The 20,013-nt window shown below is 38.7% G+C and overlaps 1 protein-coding gene and 1 pseudogene across 1 annotated transcript; both read left to right on the plus strand.

Moving 5' to 3' along the window:
* Positions 1-6,532, plus strand: part of LOC122304724 — a 36,848-nt pseudogene extending 30,316 nt beyond the window's left edge.
* Positions 6,533-15,228: 8,696 nt separating this feature from the next.
* LOC122304725 (uncharacterized mitochondrial protein AtMg00810-like) lies at positions 15,229-15,929 on the plus strand. Its single transcript, XM_043116994.1, has 2 exons — positions 15,229-15,690; positions 15,828-15,929. Exons 1-2 carry the CDS (start codon positions 15,229-15,231, stop codon positions 15,927-15,929), a joined length of 564 nt encoding a protein of 187 aa, XP_042972928.1.
* Positions 15,930-20,013: the final 4,084 nt, after the last annotated feature.

The raw sequence follows: 20,013 nt of genomic DNA on the forward strand, positions 1-20,013 counted from the left end.
AGACAGCTCAAGGCTTCCCTGTTGAGTTAGGAAAAGATTAATTCTGTTTCATCAGTACCTCCCAAAAAAAGGTAACCTAATTAGCACCATATTTCGTGTTTCTATTAGCAAGAAAAAAGAAAAGTATTAATTTGCTAGCTGTTCTTGAAAAGCCTAATCTATATTAATTTGTTGTTTTTTACCTATTCCTATGATCACTGATATAAATATTGATGGTTGGAATTGAGGAATTTGAAGTCAACATGCATTTAATCTATTGCAACTGGTAATGATTATCCATATTCAGGCTAGAAGGCAAAGTGGCAATTATTATAGGTGGAGCAAGCAAAATTGGAGCAAGTACAGTGCATCTATTCCACAAACATGGAGCCAAGGTTGTTATTGCAGATATACAAGACAACCTGGGTCGAACCATATCTGAAAAGCTTGGAGAAAAGGTTAGCTACATCCATTGCAATGTCTCCAATGAAGATGATGCTGCAATCTGTTGAACCACCCTAAGTGTGAAACCAACCCCCTGCAAATTCAACATCGTTCTCTATTTTAGAGTATTAGGCCACCCACCCAAATCTCTCCAGCAAGGTCAGAAATTTCTGGACCGAAATTAGAGATTGTAGGCTGCTCTCCTATAAATAGGAGAGCTTAGTTGTGTAGAATGTGTGGGCAAATAACAAAGAGAAAGAGAGGACGTGAGAGAGAATTTGTAGAGTTTTTGTATTCTCGTAAAAACTCAGTAAAAGAGGCTCCAATGGACGTAAGCAATTTGCTGAACCATTTAAATATCGTCTTATGTCATTTTGGACAGGACAGAGGCACAAAAATTGGTATTAGAGCTTTGGTTTTGCGCTATCTAGAAATCAAGTTGTTCGAAATCAACTTTTGACAACTCCAGGGTGTTCCACACATCAAGACAAATCCGTTGGACAGGCTAGAGGCACAACAATTGGTATTAGAGCTTTGGTTTTGCGCTGTCTAGAAATCAAGTTGTTCGAAATCAACTTTTGACAACTCCAGGGTGTTCCACACATCAAGACAAATCCGTTGCCGCAAACAAAATCGAAAATGAAGGTCAGAGGAGCCCACACGCGCAGGTAGAAGATTAGAGCGTGAACACACGCGCTCCACGTGCATCTGGAGGTTGAAGACAACTGAAAATCATGCACCATGAGCCCCCATGCGCGGACACGTGCCTAGAGGTGGAAGACGTGTGACCCACATGCACTCCACGCGCCCCACGCACCCTAGAGGAGTTCTACACGTGCATCTCACTCTCCCACGCGCCCACCAGCACTAGCGCGTGTACTACACACACCACAGTCGCTACTGTAGCGCATGCATCTCATGCTCCAGAAAATCAGAACCGTCCATTTTTCTAGATCCTTGTTGGGATTGATCTCAGCCATTTGGTGTCTAATTTCAACGATCAAATAGTGCTTTCCAACTATGTCAATCATTTCGGAGTCATCTGTACGTTTAGAATTTTGAAATTTTGTGTCTAAATTTTCTAAATTTAAATGGAAAGATCTGGAAGAGATAGGAGCTCTGAAAATGCCAGTAGCTCTGGGCGTCGGTCCATAGTGTCAAATGCCAAGTTTGAAGTTGAGAAGTTCGATGGAACAAGCAACTTTGAACAAGCAACTTCGGCATGTGGCAGTGTGAAGTGATGAACGTTTTGATCCAATAAGAGTTGGATATTGTGTTGGACGATAGACCAGGTGATATAACTTAATAGGATTGGAGGAAGCTTAATACCCAAGCTTGTAGTACAATCCAGTTATGTCTTACTAAAGAACAGAAGTATTTTGTCATGAGAGAGACAAATGCCAAGAAACTTTGGCAAAAATTGAAGGATAAGTTCATGAAGAAGAGCATTGAGAGCTGTTTGCATTTGAAGAAAAAGCTCTTCAGATTCCAATTTCATGAAGGTATTTCAATGTCTGAACATCTGAATAATTATAACCAAATTCTTGCTGATTTGTTAAACTTGGATGTTGAAATCCAATATGAAGATAAAGCTTTACTTTTGTTAAATTCCTTGTCTGATACATATAAGCATTTAATTACTACTTTATTGTATGGGAAGGAAAATATTAGTTTTGACGATGTATCTAGTTCTTTAATTAGCAATGAGTACCATAGAAAAGATAAGCAGGTACAACAAGATACATCAAGTGAAGCGTTAACAGCAAGAGAGAGACCACAGTCAAGGTATCCCGGAAAGAAGAAAGGTTTTCAATCGAAAACCAGGGCCACATCACGTGGTTCATCAGTCGGCAGAAAACTCACCAGAGACGAGTGTTCCTTTTGTCGCAACAAAGAACATTGGGAGAATGATTGTCCCAAGCTGAAGGGACAATAGTAGAATCAACCCACCACAGCCAATGTCGTGGACATAGATGATGATTCAGATTTTGCCTTGACAATTTCATCATCCATTTGTCATTCCGATGAATGGATTATGGATTCTGGATGTACCTATCACATGTGTTCCAATCGGGATTGATTTACTGAGTTTACAAAGATTAAGGGTGGAGCAGTACTTATGGGCAATGACAGTGCCTGTAAGACTCGGGGAATAGGTGGCATTTGGTTAAAGATACACGATGGCAGCGTCAAGACTCTGACAGAAGTTCGGTACGTTACAGACTTGCGGAAGAATCTCATCTCACTGAGTTCTCTGGATTCAAAGGGATTTAGAATCACCATTGAAGATGGAACTCTCAAAGTACTAATGGGAGTTCAGGTGGCAATAAGGGGTTTGAGGCGAGGAAACTTGTACTTCTTGCAAGGAAGTACTGTTGGAGGAAGAGCTTCCACATGCTGTGAGAAGCAAGATGAGACTGATGCCGACACCACCAGTCATTGGCATATGCGTATGAGACACGCAGGAGAAAAGGCTTTGCAAACACTACTGAAGCAAGGCTTACTCAAAGGTGCCAAGACTGGTAAACTGTCTTTTTGTGAGTACTGTGTATTGGGGAAGCAAAGACAGATCAAGTTTGGAACTGCTGTATACAATACACAGGGAATACTTGACTATGTACACTTTGATGTTTGAGGACCTACCCAAAATGTATCTTTGGGAGGTAAGCATTGGTTTGTAACTTTTGTGGATGATTATTCTCGTCGTGTGTGGGTGTATACGATGAAGAATAAAGATGAAGTGCTAAAAATCTTCCTTGATTGGAAGAAAATGGTTGAGACTCATACCGAAGATAGGAATTGTCAGACAATTCACGGTACGAGGTATACCGCAGCAGAACAAATAAATCGTACTTTACTAGAGAAAATGCGATGTATGTTGCTGGATGTTGGATTTAGTAAACAATTTTGGGCTGAAGCTGTGACATATGCCTCCCACCTCATCAACCGACTACCCGCAGCTGCTAATGACGAGAAGACACCCACTGAAATATGGAGAGGTACACATGCTACTGATTATGACTCTTTACACGTTTTCAGATGTCCTGCTTACTATCATGCTAAAGAAAGTAAACTTGATCCTAGAGCTAAGAAAGTAAAATTTTTGGGCTTTAGTACTGGTGTAAAAGGGTATAAACTCTGGTGCATAGAGTCTAAAAAGTTGATTATTAGTAGAGATGTTACATTCAACGAATCTGAGATGCTTAAGTCACATAAGCATAAAGATTCCAATGAAGGCAGCCATGATAGCGAAACACCTGGTGATTTACAAAATGTAGAGTTTTCCACTCAAAATGATTCAAGAGAAACAAATGTAGAGCACAGACAAGATGAGGTTAATAGTCCAGTCACAATACCTCCAATACAACCTCAATCAATAACAACCAACAGACCGAGATGAGAGAAACGTGTACCGACACGTTTTGCAGATATGTGACATATGCATTACCAGCTGAAGGGGGTGAGATCCCAACTACTTATAGAGAAGCCATACAGTCTAGTGAACAAGTTGAATGGACAAAGGCCATGAATGAAGAGATGCAGTCTCTTCACCAGAACCAGACTTGGGAGTTTGTGCCACTTCCAAAAGGAAAGAAGACAATTGGCTGTAAGTGGATCTTCAATTAGAAAGATGATCAAGCTGCTAAAAATGGATTGCGCTACAAAGCTAGGTTGGTAGCCAAGGGCTACGCTTAGACAGAGGGAATTGACTGCAGTGAAGTATTCTCTCCTGTTGTGAAGCATTCATCCATTCGGATATTGCTAGCTTTGGTTGTACAATATGATCTTGAGTTAGCACAGCTTGATGTAAAGACAGATTTCTTACATGGTGATCTGGAAGAGGAGATTTATCTGTCTCAACCATAAGGTTTGAAAGAAGCTAGAAAAGAAAATTTGGTATGCAGTTTAAAAAAGTCACTTTATGGCTTGAAGCAGTCACCTCGACAATGGTATAAGTAGTTTGACCGCTTTTATGATGGACCTGAAATATTCTTGTTGCTAATATGATCACTGTGTGTATTTTAGAAAACTTGCAAATGGATCTTTCATTTATTTGCTTTTATATGTAGATGATATGTTAATTTCATGTAAAAGCAAGGGGGGATAAATCGCTTAAAAACTCAGTTAAATCATGAGTTTGAAATGAAATATCTGGGAGAAGCATGAAGAATATTGGGGATGGAGATCAGCAAAGATAGGATAAAAGGTACAATTCACCTTACTCAGAAGTAGTATTTGAAGAGAATACTACAACGCTTCAACATCGACTCGAAGATGAAGCCGGTGAGTACTCCTATGGCCCCATATTTCAAACTCAGTGCATTGCAGTTTCCTAAAGGTGATGAAGAGTGGGACTACATGAGGAATGTCCCATATGCAAGTATTGTTGGAAGCTTAATGTATGCCATGGTGTGTACACGACCTGATATCTCCCAAGCCGTTAGCTTAGTTAGTCGCTTATGCATAATCCTGGAAAGGTTCGTTGGCATGCGGCTAAGTGGATTCTACGGTATATTTTAGGAACCGTAGATATTGGTTTGAAGTACGAGGAGAGTGAAGATAGTCTAGTAACTGGATATCTTGACTCAAACTATGCAGGTGATCTTGACAAATGCCAATTGACAACTGGATATGTGTTCACTATAGCAAGAGGACCAGTTAGTTAGCGATTAACTTTGCAGTCGACAATTGCACTATCATCCACTGATAGTGCAATTTGGTTACAGGGATTTGGTTACAAAAGCCGTGAAAGAAGCCATTTGGTTACAGGGATTGATAATAGATTTGGGCTTTAAGCAGCAAGAGGTTACTATTTACTGTGACAGTCAAAGTGCAATTCATTTGGCCAAGAATCAAGTATATCACTCTCGAACAAAACACATAGATGTCCGATTTCACTTTGTACGTGAAATATTATAAGAAGAGGACATCAAACTTTAGAAGATTGGCACTGAAGATAATCCAGCAGATATGTTGACGAAAGTCGTCACAGAGATCAAGTTTCAACACTGTTTGGACTTGTTTAGTATTGTACACTGCTGTGCACCCTCGGGTGCATTGGAGCGTATGCGATAGACAAAGTCTCTCATGTCAAAGAATGAGGTGCATTCAATTGAAGAATGAATCAGTTTGCAAGCAGCCTGGTATGGCACACTTGGGTGGAAGGGGTGATTGTTGAACCACCCTAAGTGTGAAACCAACCCCCTGCAAACTCATTCACCAACCCCCTGCAAACTCAGCACCGTTCTCTATTTTGGAGTATTAGGCCACCCACCCAAATCTCTCCAGCAATGTCAGAAATTGCTGCACCGAAATTAGAGTTTGTAGGCTGCTCTCTCCTATAAATAGGAGAGCTCAGTTGTCTAGAATGTGTGGGAAAATAACAGAAAGAAAGAGAGGACGTGAGAGAGAATTTGTAGAGTCTTTGTAATCTCATACAAATTCAGTAAAAGAGGCTCTAGTGGACGTAAGCAATTTGCTGAACCACTTAAATATCATCTTGTGTGATTTTGGACAGACCAGAGGTGCACCACAATCTTATTGACACCACAATAGCCAAACACGAACAGCTTGATATAATGTATAGCAACGCAGGCAGCATCTACAGTCCCTATATGAGAATTATGGATAGCACTAAAACAAGTATAGAATGAGTTGTAGGAGTAAACTTGGTTGGCGCTTTCCTGGGAGCCAAACATGCTACAAGAGTCATGATACCACAGTTTAAGGGTTGCATATTATTTACAAGCAGTGCTTCTGCATCGATTGCAGGGCTTTCATCTCATGCTTATGTAGCCTCGAAAAGTGGACTTTTGGGGCTGGGTAGGAACTTGGCAGCCGAGCTTGGCCAATGGAATAAGGGTTAATTGTGTGTCGCCTTATGCTGTTGTGATTGGTAGTGGAATGTTACAACAAAGTGTAGAAGAGGCAGCAAAAACCGAAATGGCAGTGAATGAAATTGGTAATTTAAAAGGACATTCTTAAGGCAATAGATGTAGTAAAGGCAGCACTCTACTTGGTTAGTGAAGATGCAAATTATATAAGTGGGCTCAACCTCTTGGTGGATGGAGGGTATTCTATGGTGAATCCTAGCATGGGGAATTTTTAGGCTCACGCCATGACAACAAGAGAGCGTTTTAGCTAGGCCAAGTCCGAAGTACTTCAAGTAAATTAAATAAGGGCATATGTTTCATTTTCAATTAGGTTTAATGTCGTTTGCGATGTGTCTTTAGTTATAAGTACTAAGGATTCTCTTCTGATCTTGATTTTGTAATAATTTGATGTGTTGGAAGGAAGGCCGACCAAATACTTCATATATAGTTTCTTTTATGAGTAATGTTGCAATACCTCTTAATTTATACCACTCACTCTATTTTCTTGAAGTACTCTAGTGCCATGTGGCTTACTTATAAATCCACAAACTGATATAACTTGATGTAATAGGTAAGATTATAAAGTTATTTTTATTATAATGGAGATCTAATGGATTTTATGAATTCATATCAGTTTGTGAGTTTATTTTATATAATTTCTTTGTGTCTATAGTTTTTCTCTTTTGTTATACCCTTTCATGTTTGTGTTTTTATTTTATTTATTTTTTTATAAGCCACGTGGCACCACATTATGATATTGTTACATCAAAGAGACAAAATGAATAGTATAAATTAGAAAGCACAGTAGCATTAATTGAACAAAACTAACAATTGATAAAAACAATAATAATATACCGTAACAGAATAATGATTGTCAAAAATTACTTGTCTTGATACGCCGGCCGGTGGAAACAATAAAATCTTGAACACTAATATGATGGATAATTGCCGAAAAGTGTTTTGTCTTGATACACCAGCTAGACGGTAACTATGACCGTTCTTTAAAATGTGAAAAATTGTCAACATGTGTGATGAGCGATAGAGACACATGATACAGTGTTAGAAGTAAGGAGACACTCATGAATGGGCTCAAAGAAAGTCACACATTTTTTTTTACATAATTCTCCATTCGAAGACAGGAAGTTGGTATAAACTTATAATTACTAGCCATTTTGTAAAGTTGTAAGACGGATGACAATAAATTTATACAAAATTTTACCCTTGTATAGAATGAACGGAAAATTATCTTAAAGAAATGGAAAAATCTTCTTACAAGTAGAGTTTATGTACTAATTTGCATACCGATATTGATATGTAAGGCATATGTTTAACGAAATGATATAAATTAAAGACGGAAATTATTTTCATAAGATAAAAGATTTTGATATTGTTCTCCTCTCAAATGTTTTTTTATATTTTTTTTTAAAATAAAAAAAGTCATTGATGCTCGAATTAGTACACGAAATATCTTGTACCTAGCAAAACTCGAAAGAAATATATAGCTTTCATTGATGACTTACTTGCCGAGATTCGAGAGACTGTCTAGTAAAATAATTAATAATGAAAGTAAGATATTTTTTCAAGATGGTCCTCCGGTACTATAATCTGCATGTACAAGATACAAAGCCGATATAGCCGTCTTGTAACATTGTAATACGTATAATATTAAGTTTATAAAAACTTTCATCTCGCAGAGGTCGCAATACTATCATATTGAAATACAACATATTTGAATAAAAAATTGTTCAATCCTATTTCTGTTATGATTATTTATTAATTTTAGTTTATATTTATATAGTTGACAGAAAGAATGAATTCAACTTCTGAACCTTGAGATTGGCCGGCGACATGACGAGAAAGTCGAAATGCATTAATGGAAATTGTTTTTTCCTCCATAAATATTGCATCAAGAGTTGAAATCTTTTCATTGTTAACTGAAAAGAGCCATTGGATTAAGTATTCTGATATTGAATATATTGTTGAATAATCTAGTAGTACGTAGTTTCTGTCGTGGGATCATTGAGATCCAATTTATTCTGATATTGAATATATTGTTAAATATATAATCTAGTACGTACGTAGTTTCTCCCGTGAGATCATTGAGATCCTATTTATTCTGATATTATATTGTTCAATAATCTAGTAGGTACGTAGTTTATGATTCTTTAATGGAAATTGTTTTTTTTACAACTGTGACACTATTTCTGGCGATTTTTAATCACTAGAAAAGGCAACGTGACGACACTTAACCAGGATTTAACAGACTATTTATAGCAAATTTATGGACTTTTTTCTATGGTACATAATCGCCAGAAATAATAGTATTTCCAACAATTATTGCAAATTGTTGGTAAAAGGCAGTTGCCTCACTTCTTTCGCATCCAATGCGCGGCGAATGAGAAATCAATGGAAAAGTTTATTTGCATCGATTTTTGACATTTTTTGGGACGAATTTGCAGGAAAATGCTTGTTTTCTTCTAGTGTGATAGTTCATGTAATCTTTTCTTTGATCGGTTTAGATAAATTGATTTTGATTTGGCTTTGCTTAAATTTCTAACGGAATTGGTTGATTTTTTACTTTTTGACATAATTTGTACAAATCTCATGCCTTGAAACTCTTCTAGTCCTTTGTTTTTTGAGTTGCATAATTAATGTAAGGGAATTTGTTAGAGGGGAAAAAACCAAGAAAGAGGAACAAAGAACTTCTGGAAAATAGTGTTTGAAGCACCTTCTTCCCGTGATTGGTTATCTAGTAAATACTTTTTGTGTAAGAAAAAGGGATTCCTCTTTTATTTTTCCTATATTGGGAGATGAGATACGAGTGATCATGATTAAAAATTAATCTTCAATATTGATATATTTTTACGGTGCAACAGAGTCGAGTAGTTAAAAAAAAAAAAAAAAAAAAAAAGAGGATGAGGCCCCAATTTATTACTAGCCATCACTTATGGCGACGGAATACCGTGATAATATAAAACCCCGACTAACAATCACTTCATTTACAACATAAATATGGAAAGCCTAATTTATCAAGTCGCAACATCGATCCACTTAAATTCGCAAGCTAGGAAGGTCATGAATCTCTAAGATATCAGTTGATTGCCCCTTAGCTCCAATTTTTGCTAATCCATCTGTTACCTGATTGACTTCACGGTAAGTATGATGTACTTGAATAACCATGTGGTTAGCGAAGGCCTTTCCTAGATCCCATGCGTCCCTGACTATCCAGACAACCTTCGAGTCATTTTGCCACTAAGAACAGATCACCTTGGAGTCATATTCCACTTCAACCTCAAATAGATTTAGCTACCTGTAAAGTTTCATACCATCTACTAGAGCAAAAGCTTCTGCTTCTAAATTGGACCGAGTCCTATAGTGCTTATAGAAAGTAGTCACAAACTTCCCATTCTCATCTCTAATAATAATCCCTCCTTCTCCACTCGGGCCTAGATTTCCATAACTGCTCCCTTTTATATTCAGCTTAACATAGCCTTTGGTGGGTCTTAGCCACTTCAAAATAAGGTATTTCGGTCTTTGAATAGGCAGTGAAGTTATTCTTAAATGCTACAATACATATGGATCAGGTCATTTTATGAAAGACAAATCATGCTTTGCTATCAATCGCTCTGCTAGAAAGCTATTAATCTTGAAGACAATGGCTGCTCCTAATTCCACCATACCCTTCATGCGTGTGTTGCAATGCCTAATCCACAAGAACTAGCTAATGCGGGAAGGGAGAAGTGCAATCATTAAGTTGAATTGGGAGACTAGGCTCGCCTTTCTAAACCATCAAGCAATCTGTTCCACCCAACCCCAGCAAGAACCCTTCCCCATCCCTGCGATACTTGCAAAGTAGCTCCACAAATGAGTTACCACCTCACCATAAAGTAACATATGGTTTAGGTCTTCAAGAGTAGGGGCACAACAGCAGTCACATTTGGAAGCAAGGGCTATGTTCATCTTCTGAATATTGGAGTCTACTAATAGACCTTTGTTCATACTTTTCCACATGAAAATAGAAACCTTGTTTGGCAAAACTTTATGCCAAACCCACTTTCCCCACCAGACAGTCGGCCCCCTTTCTCGGATCATCATCCAAGCTAACTTTGCAGAGAAGACTCCATTAGCAGCGGGCTTCCAAATCAATTGATCTGGCCCAACCCTCCTTGTCCCCACTAGAGTCAAGTAGTTTAGCCTTGAATATTGGGTAAGTACGTACTTGTGTTTTGAAAGACCTTTTGACATGAGTTCTAATTTTGATAAATTTGCTATTGGAAAAAAAAAAAACACACACACACACAAAAATCTAGTGCACTTTTATGTGCTATATTTTAATCTTGGTGCTTTAATTGTTATGGGAACTTTTGTGTTTTAGAGGTTTATTAGTTAAATTGGAACTTTAGACATCTTTGAGAATTGTGGTGATATACGTGTTGACGTTGGACTTGATATCATGCAGAATTTTAGACATCTTTCTCTACTTTGGTGGGCGGGGGTGGGCGTTTTGAGGATGGGAGTATTAGACTATGTGATAGACTATATAGACTTTACATGGGGAATAAAAGAATATATTATGGTTACAATTAATAGTAGAGAATAACAGAATGTAGCCTCTGCAGTGCACACTAGTGGTCTGCTATTGCTGTGTTCATAAATGAAAGAATGCAGAATATTCAACAATTCCATTCTGTTAACATGGTATCAAAGCCCTCTAACTCAGCTCCTTTTTTAATCCATGGTGTCACCTTCTCCCTCCCTTTCCTAAGTGCCTTCCCTTGCTTCTTCATTCTCTCACATTGTTGCTACCAAACTCACCATGAAAAACTATCTCCTCTAGAAAGTTCAAACCACGGCTTACCTAAGAGGTCAAGGTCTCTTCTCCTATGTTGATGGCTCGCTCCCTTCCCCACCTGAATTTCTCACTGTGGCCACAGATCAAACACCCAAACCTAATCCTGCCTTCTTAGTCTGGAGATGTACTGACTCACTCAAAAATAAGTAGCACTAAAGCTATCCCAAGTGCAGGAGGATGTCGTGTAATAATTAGGAATAAATTCCTAGATCGTCTCCTCAGGAAAAGTTACTTAAAAATCAAACTCGTTGAAAAAGGTGAAAAACTTCGCAAACAGAAAATAAAATGATGGTATGTGCAATGGATGGAAAAGGGTACTAGTCATGGACTAGATTCATGTTTTTAGATTTTGATTGTTGGATTGGAATGTAAAGGACTAATAGATTAAACTCAGAAATTAATAAAATTAAATTAAGAATTAAACTAAATTAGAAAGTAATTGACAAAACATGCACTAAAAATTGAAAAGCCCAAAATCATTGTTCTAGGGTTCATCATTGTATTCAAATCACAAATTCTCAAATTAAACCACCGTAATTGTAATCACTATTAAAATGAAAGCTTAACGAAATGATAAAAATAAATAACATGAATTAAATGAATAACGAATAAATTACTCAAACGTCTAAATCAAAATTCTCCAAAATAATTTAGAAACTTAAAACTGAAATGAAATAGCAAGTAGGGAAGTGAAAAGATCAAGCCAATTGAATGGAGATGAAGGTTCGAAGCGGTGGAGGAGGCTAAGCTGCAGTGGCAATTGTACCCCTCAAGGAGTTCTGCAATCTGCTGCAGTGTGAGTGAATGATCCAGTGGAAATTGTGTAGCTGCGTGAATGATCAATTGTATGAATCATCCTCTCCGAATCTGAATGAAAATCAAAGGAAAAATGAATTCTAAGTGTTTCTCTAATTAAAACAGAGTTTTTTCAGGCCAAAAGTCGGCCATAAGATGTAAAAAATCATTTATATACTCTGACGGTGGAATAAACACTAATCTGTAAAATGTGATATTTGCTCGAGCAGAGTGTAGAGCGAACATCGAACGTTTGACTCTCCCTAAATTCGCTCGAGCGGAGGGTCGAGCGAACATCGAGCGTTCCACTCAACCTAACTTTGCTTGAGCGGCCAAATGCCTCCGCTCGAGCGATCTCCTTTCCCGCACACCCGCTTGAGCCCATTGTCGAGCTGAAGTCGAGTGTTTGAATCTGCCTGAATTCGCTAGAGTGGCGGCTTTTTGCCGCTCGAGCGATATGTACCATAATCCATAGTAATCAACAATTGATAAAATTAAAGCAGAAATTCATGCTTTTAATCAATTAAAATTACAACTTTGATTTATTCATTTTTTCATATAAAACCAATGATAAAGTAATGAAAGAATTAATATATATTGGTTCCAAAAGCATTAAAAATGCAATAATTCAGCTCAATCATGTACTGGCCAATTGGTCCTAAGTTCTCCTCTCTCTTAGAATCCATTCTTGGTCATGTACTATCATCTTCCACATCCAAAGAACTATGGTCTTCCCTTTCCTCCATGTTCTCTTCTCACTCACAAGCAAAAGAGTTCCAGATTAGGTTCCAACTCACCAACCTCTCTCGTGGTGAACAAACCATCTCTAAATATTTTGGTAAAGTTCATCTTCTAGCCAACTCCTTTGTTGCAACTGGCAATGCTCTCTCTGATAAAGAGCTTGTTCACTATGTCTTAAATGGCCTCGGACCCTCTTATGAACTCTTCATAACCTCCATTACAACCAGAGTTGACCCTTTGACCACCCATGAACTATATCAACTCCTCATCCAAGAGAACACACTCTCGCATCTTACCAAAACCGCAACTACTTCTCTCTTTGCAAATTTCAGCTCTGCTAATGGTACATGAGGTTGTCCTTTTCAACGAGTTGGGAGATAGGGTCGTGTACGTGGGAGGCATTCCTATAACAATCATGGTGGTCATAATGGTTCTAGCAACCCATCCCAACAGAACACATCCCCATGGCCAACATTCCAAGTTTGAAACAAAATAGGACATGTCGGCCTCCAATGCCAAAACAGGTTTAATCATTCTTACCAATATTATTCTCCTAAGAAATTTTCTTCTAATTTCACTACTCCTAACTCATCCTCAGACAATGTGTGGTACCCTGACTCTATCGGTACACATCATATCACAAATGAATTGTCAAACTTGAATCTCTCATCAGAACAATATAGTGGTGATGACACTATCAAGGTTGGCGATGGCACTTGACTCATACAAAATTTTGGTGATTCTCCTTTTCCCTCCACTTCATCTTCCTTTCTTCTTAAAAATTTTCTTCATGTTCTATCAATTACCAAAGATTTGATCTCTATCCTTCATTTTTACATTGACAATCACTGTTTCTTTGAGTTCCACTATCACATTTCTCTATTAAGGATTCACAGACGAAGCAAACGCTCCTCACTGGGCCAACTGATGATGGGTTATACGTGTTTCCCACCACCTCTTCATCTTCTCCTTTGATCCATGTTAGTCAAAAAACCTCTCTTCCACAGTGGCATCGCAGATTGGGTCACCCTTCCCTTGCTCTTGTCCATCATGTTCTGAACAACAGTTGCTTGACATATTGCTCCTCAGAAGCTTCTTTCAAATGCCCAGTTTGTCCACTTGCGAAATCACATCAGCTTCCATTTCCTTCAAGTTGGCCCGAGTATCAAAGGCCCTTAGAGTTAATTTGTTTGGACCTTTGGGGCCCATCTTCATATGTATCCCATTTGGGTTATAAATACTATGTTTCTTTTGTGAACCACTATACTAGATTCACTTGGCTTTCCCTATGAAACAAAAATTTGATGTTCTTCATATATTTTCCACGTTTTTACCCTTTGTTGAAAGAATGTTTAACATCAAATTAATAACATTACAAATTGATTGAGGTGGTGAATTTAAACCCATTACCTCCATGTGTCAAAAATTTGGAATTCAACATTGCCTCTCATGTCCTCATAGTCATCAACAAAAAGGGCTTGTTGAGAGAAAGCACTGTCATATTGTTGAAACCAGCCTTGCTCTCTTGGCCCAAGCATCTCTTCCCTTTTCATATTGGGCCGATACCTTTGAAATTGCAGTTTATTTAATAAATCGTCTCTCCTCTCCAACATTAAATCACAAATCTCCAAATTCTTTGATTTATAATCATGAACCCGATTACAAGTTTTTGAAAGTGTGTTGGCCCAACTTTCGACCATATCTCTCAAACAAATTTAATTTTCAGTCCACTCCTTGCTTATTTCTTGGCTACAGTGCTTCACACAAGGGATACAAATATTTAGATTTGTCAAACAATAGACTTTACATATCACATGACGTCACTTTTGATGAAAACTCATTTCCTCTTGCAAAGTCTCAGCCCAATACAATCGCTCAGTCAAGGCCCACAATCTCTTCTCAGTTTACTCCTTCTACTCAAGTCGCCTTACCCATTCTATCCCCTTCAATTCTCAGCCCAGCTCCACACTTACCTCCCGCTAGCCCAACTTCCTCACAGTCACCTTCAGTTCTTGGCCTAGGCCTCAGTCCAATACCACAAATTCCTTCCCTTGCATCATCGTCTACCTCCTGATCTCATCAAACACCTCACCTCCCTTCATCTCTACTGATCCTCTCATTCTTGTCCCTCCTCGGTTACCCATAATAACTAGTGCCCAGACCAATTCCTCTTGCCCTAGAATGCTCTCTGAAGGTACTGTACCCTACCCAGCCTGCTAGTGCCTCACCACCACTGTTTCCATTCCCGATAAGCCTTCAAGCTACACATTGGCTTCAAAATTTCCAGATTGGTGTGCGGCTATGGCTCATGAATTTGCTGCTTTGACTCACAACCTCACTTAGACAATTGTACCACCTGTTCCATCTTCAAACATTCTTGGGTGCTGTTGGGTATATTGAACCAAGACTAATGTAGATGGTTCTTTTAGAGACGAAAGGCCTAATTGGTGGCCAAAGGCTTTCACCAACAGCTTGGACTTGATTACCATGAGACAATCACTCCCGTGGTTAAACCTTCGACAATTCATCTCATCATGTCCATTGATGTGTCTCATCAACAAGGAAATTTATGGGTTGAAGCAAGCTCCAAGAGCTTGGTTTGAACAACTTAGTTCATGGCTACCTAGTAATAGTGCTGTTAAGATTTTCTTACTTGTCTATGTCGATGACATAGTGATAACTGCATCCAACTCCTCTGTTATTGATACTTTGATTGTTGTCATGCGTACTGCCTTCCTTGTTCAGGATCTGGGGACTTTGTCTTTCTTTTTGGGTCTTGAAATGGATCATACATCAGATGGCTTGTTGATGTCCCAAAGAAAATATATCAAAACCTTACTCACTCGCAGCAACATGCTTCAGTCTAAACCCATGTCCTCACCAATGGCCACATCCCTTAAGCTTTCTAAATTTGATTCCCCTAATTTTGATGATCATGTTCTCTACAAAAGCCTAGTTAGAGGTCTTCAATACCTCAATCTCACCTGCCTAGATATTTCATTTCCAGTGAATAAACTTTGTCAATTTATGCACTCATCCAAAATTACTCATTGGAGTGCACTGAAAAGGGTCTTGCGATATCTCAAGGGTACAATCAACCATGGCTTATTTTTTGCTTCTTAATCAAGCTTATTCTGATGCAGATTGGGGTGGTTGTCCGGATGATTGATGATCAACCGGTGGATTTTGCATTTATCTCGGCAACCATCTCATATAATGGAGCTCTAAGAACCAGAAAACAATAGCTAGATCCATCTACAGAAGCTGAATCCAAGTCCTTGGCATCTTCAGTAGCTAAATTAATATGGCTTCAAAATCTTCTCAAAGAACTTGGTATTTTTTTACCTCAAGCACCAACACTTTGGTGTGACAATCTTGGTGCAACATACCTTTGTGCTAATCCTGTTTTTCATTAAAAAAACCAATCACATGGACATAGACTACCTTTTTGTACGGGATTGTGTCACTGCCAACACACTCAGAATTTCCTTTTGTAGCTCCAAAGACCAACTGGCAAATGTTCTTACCAAACCGTTAGTTGCAGAAAAATTTAATCATTTTAAAGCAAGTCTCAAAGTGGTTGACACCCCCTTGGACTCAAGGGGGCATATTAAACTATGTGATAAACTAGTCACACAGCATACCAACAGCACAGTAGTAGCAGACCACTAGTGTGCACTGTAGAGGCTACACTCTGTTATTCTCTACCATTAATTGTAACCATAATATATTCTTTGATTCCTCATGTAAAGTCTATATATAGACACAGTGTTCATAAATGAAAGAATGCAAAATATTCAACAATTCCATTCTGTTAACAGGGAGTGCTTATATTGGAAAAGAACGTGTGTGTGGGTGAGAGTGGTCAAATGGGGAGTCAAGAGGCAAGCTAGATGTGTAGGGTGGTGGTTGGGAAATTGACTTCTACTAGTTTGTTTGTCGGGTCTTTTGTTTTTGACTTTTGAATATAAACTTTTGCTGATGAACTTCCCATGTGGGGAAACTAATTTTCCCGGATATTGTCTGACACAAAGTCCTCTACAGTAAACTTTTCTAGCCACTAAAGATGTCCGGGTGTGACATATTTCCCACACAAATATTCTATATTGAATTATTTATAGATGAATAATTTTATTTAAAAGTCTTTCTAGTACCATTCGGTGGTACTGTAGACTTTGATGCAAATGATGAGGAGGTTCCCCCAGAGGATTGATTTGGTGTCACTTGCTCATATATCGGGATTTGTTTCCCACTTTTGACTCTTGAATTATGGTTTTATTATGTTTTATTGGATAACTGTAATATTTTTTGTACACTTGTGTTTAAGCGAATTTGTATTTTAACAATTCAGGTACTTAGTCGATTGACTCTAACTTATTCGCTGTATCTTTTGTTTTACACTTGTTGCATGTGCACACACTTAGCACTTGTCGTTGGGGTGTGTGACCCGTATTGTCATCATCCTAATACCTTGATTTCTGTATTTTGGTACGTGGGAGTTGGAGATGTCATAGGTCGTATCAGAGCAGTTTGGCTCTGGGTAAAACCACATGTCCCTTAGGTGCAGTACCAGAAAATTTTAAAGTTGTAATTTGAAATTATTTTTCTTTAATTTAATTTTAATTGATTTGAAATTATATTATTTTAATTATGGAACCTATTTTATTTTATTTTTATATGGTTTTATTATACTTTATTTTGTTTTTTCTGAAGTTTAAGTGGGGTTAAAGGTTATGCTACGGCAGGAAGATGGTAAGACCGAGAAGGCCGACGCATGAGCCCAATGATGAATTACTACAAGGCGATGGAAACTATGCCATGTCTAGGGCATTAAATAGAATGACGGAGTTCCTTCAGCAAAATTTCCGACTACCATAAGGAGATCAGAATAGAGTAGTTCAAGAAGGGTGCACCTATGTGAGCTTCCTAGCGCATAGGACCCATGTCTTTAGTGGTGAAGAGGATCCACTTCGGGCTGGAAGGTGGATTGAGGACCTAGAAAGGACTTTTGAAGTTTTTCGTTGCATGGAAGCCCAACAAGTGTTGTATAGGAGTTACCTACTGAAAGGTGATGCGACAAATTGGTAGAAGACTAAGCAGGAGCTTTTGGTGATGGAGTTGGAGTCATTTGCCACTATGTCTTGGTAGCATTTCAAGAAAGAATTTGATGACTGTTTCTTTCCCATTTCCGTGAGGTGACAAAAGGCGCGGGAATTTAGTAACTTGGTCCAAGGAAATATTTTGATTGAGCAATATGCCCAGAAATTTATGGAGCTCGGGCGATTTGCTACCTACCTCATTGCCACTGAAGATATGCAGGCTGAGCATTTCCAGGAGGGTTTGTGACATGATATACACAGACATGTATCATGTCATCAGATTTCAAATTTTCAAAAGTTAGTTGATATGGCCCCCATTGCGGAGCATGAGAATAGTTTTGTGCTAGGCTCCCCTCCGGGTCAGAAGAAGAGGAGTTTTGCTGGTGAAGGGAGTGATTCCAGTTTGCAACAGAAGTTTATGCAAAGGACTGGGGCCCAATCGCTGGTAGCCTTCAGTGTATGTGTGGGAGGCCGAACTCCAATCTACAATAGGTGTAACAGAGCCCACAGGGGTGAGTGCCCTCAGGGTGGGACTCAGTGTTTCAATTGTGCCCAGTAGGGGCATTTTGCTCCCAAGTGTCCTAAGCCAGCTCAGAGAAGTCATGGAGGTTGATGTGGTGGTAGGAATAACCAAAGGCAAGTGGTGCAAGCTTGAGTTTATGCAATAACTCCTGGAGAAGTTGACAACGAGGCACCAGAGATTCAGGATGCTAGGGTGATTACAGGTATAGGTCTAATTTAATCTTTGGATTTGATGCTTGGTGTGGGTTGTTTGTTTTGAATTTCATTGGTGTATGTGTTTGCCTCAAGTAGAGTTCGTTTGTATGATTTTTATGCATGTACCTTATTTGACTCTGGGGCGTCTCAGTCTTTTGTGTCAACCACTTTTGCACGAATGTGCAATCTAGTCATGGAACCCCCATCACAATCTTTGGTAGTGACTCTCCCTAATGGTGAGATTGTGTGGTGCTCTAAAGTTACATTAGGCTATCCTTTGGATTTTGGTGGAAGGACACTTGATGCGGATTTAATTCTATCCAAGTTGCTTGGGTTTGACATTATTCTTGGAATGGATTGGTTGTACCGGTATTCTACAAGCATTGATTGTAGAAGTTGGGTAATTAGCTTTCAACTTTCAGAAGGAGACTACTTGGAATTTATGGGAACTAAGTTGAAGGAAAGGCCAATAGTTATATTTGCAATTCAAGCAAAGAGAGATATAGCTTGTGAAGCAGATGCCTTTTTGGTTCAAGTGGTGTCTAAACCATCTAGGAAGAAGTCTTTGGTGGATATCCCAATGCTGGAAGAATTTCCTGATGTGTTTGTGGATGATTTGCCTGGGTTGCCTCCAGTTCATGAGTTGGAGTTTGTTGTTGATTTGGAATCTGGAGCGGCTCATGTGCACAAGGCTCCTTACCGTATGGCACCGGCTAAGTTGAAAGAGTTGAAAACTTAGTTGCAAGAATTGGTTGATAACGGATTTATTTAGCCTAGTACTTCGCCTTGAGGAGTGCCTGTTTTATTTGTCCAGAAGAAAGATGGTACTCTCAAGAGGTGTATTGACTATCGAGAACTTAATAAGGTGACTATCAAGAATAAGTACCCTCTTCCTCGGATCGATAACTTGTTTGATCAGCTTTAAGAAGCAGTTGTTTTATTGAAGACTGACTTGAGATCAGGGTATTACCAACTGAGGATAAGAGATAAGGATCCAAGATTGCCTTTAGGTCAAGGTATGGGCATTATGAGTTTAAAGTTATGCCTTTTGGGTTAGCTAATGCCCCTGTAGCCTGTATGGATTTGATGAATCAGGTATTCCAACCTTACTTGGATTCTTTTGTGGTGATTTTCATTGATGATATTTTGATTTATTCTCGGGATTTGGAAGAGCATGTTAATCATCTTCGTCTGGTGCTTGGGAAGTTAAGAGAACACCAGTTGCCAAGATGGTGTGGCCATAGATCCTAGCAAGGTGGATGTTGTTTTATCGTGGCCTCATCCTTCGATAGTGCATGAGATTCAGAGTTTCTTGGGACTTGCCGGGTATTATCGAAGATTTGTGGAAGGATTTTCTCGGTTGTCTAGACCTCTCACTGCTTTGACTAGGAAGAATACTGAGTTTTTTTGGTCAGATAGATGCGAGAGAAGTTTCCAACAGGTGAAGAAGAGACTGACAACAGCGCATGTTTTGGAACTTCCTGAACCACACAAGCCGTTTGTGGTTTTTAGC

Source organism: Carya illinoinensis, chromosome 3 (assembly GCF_018687715.1).
Source record: "Carya illinoinensis cultivar Pawnee chromosome 3, C.illinoinensisPawnee_v1, whole genome shotgun sequence".
In the NCBI taxonomy this organism is placed as follows: Eukaryota; Viridiplantae; Streptophyta; class Magnoliopsida; order Fagales; family Juglandaceae; genus Carya; species Carya illinoinensis.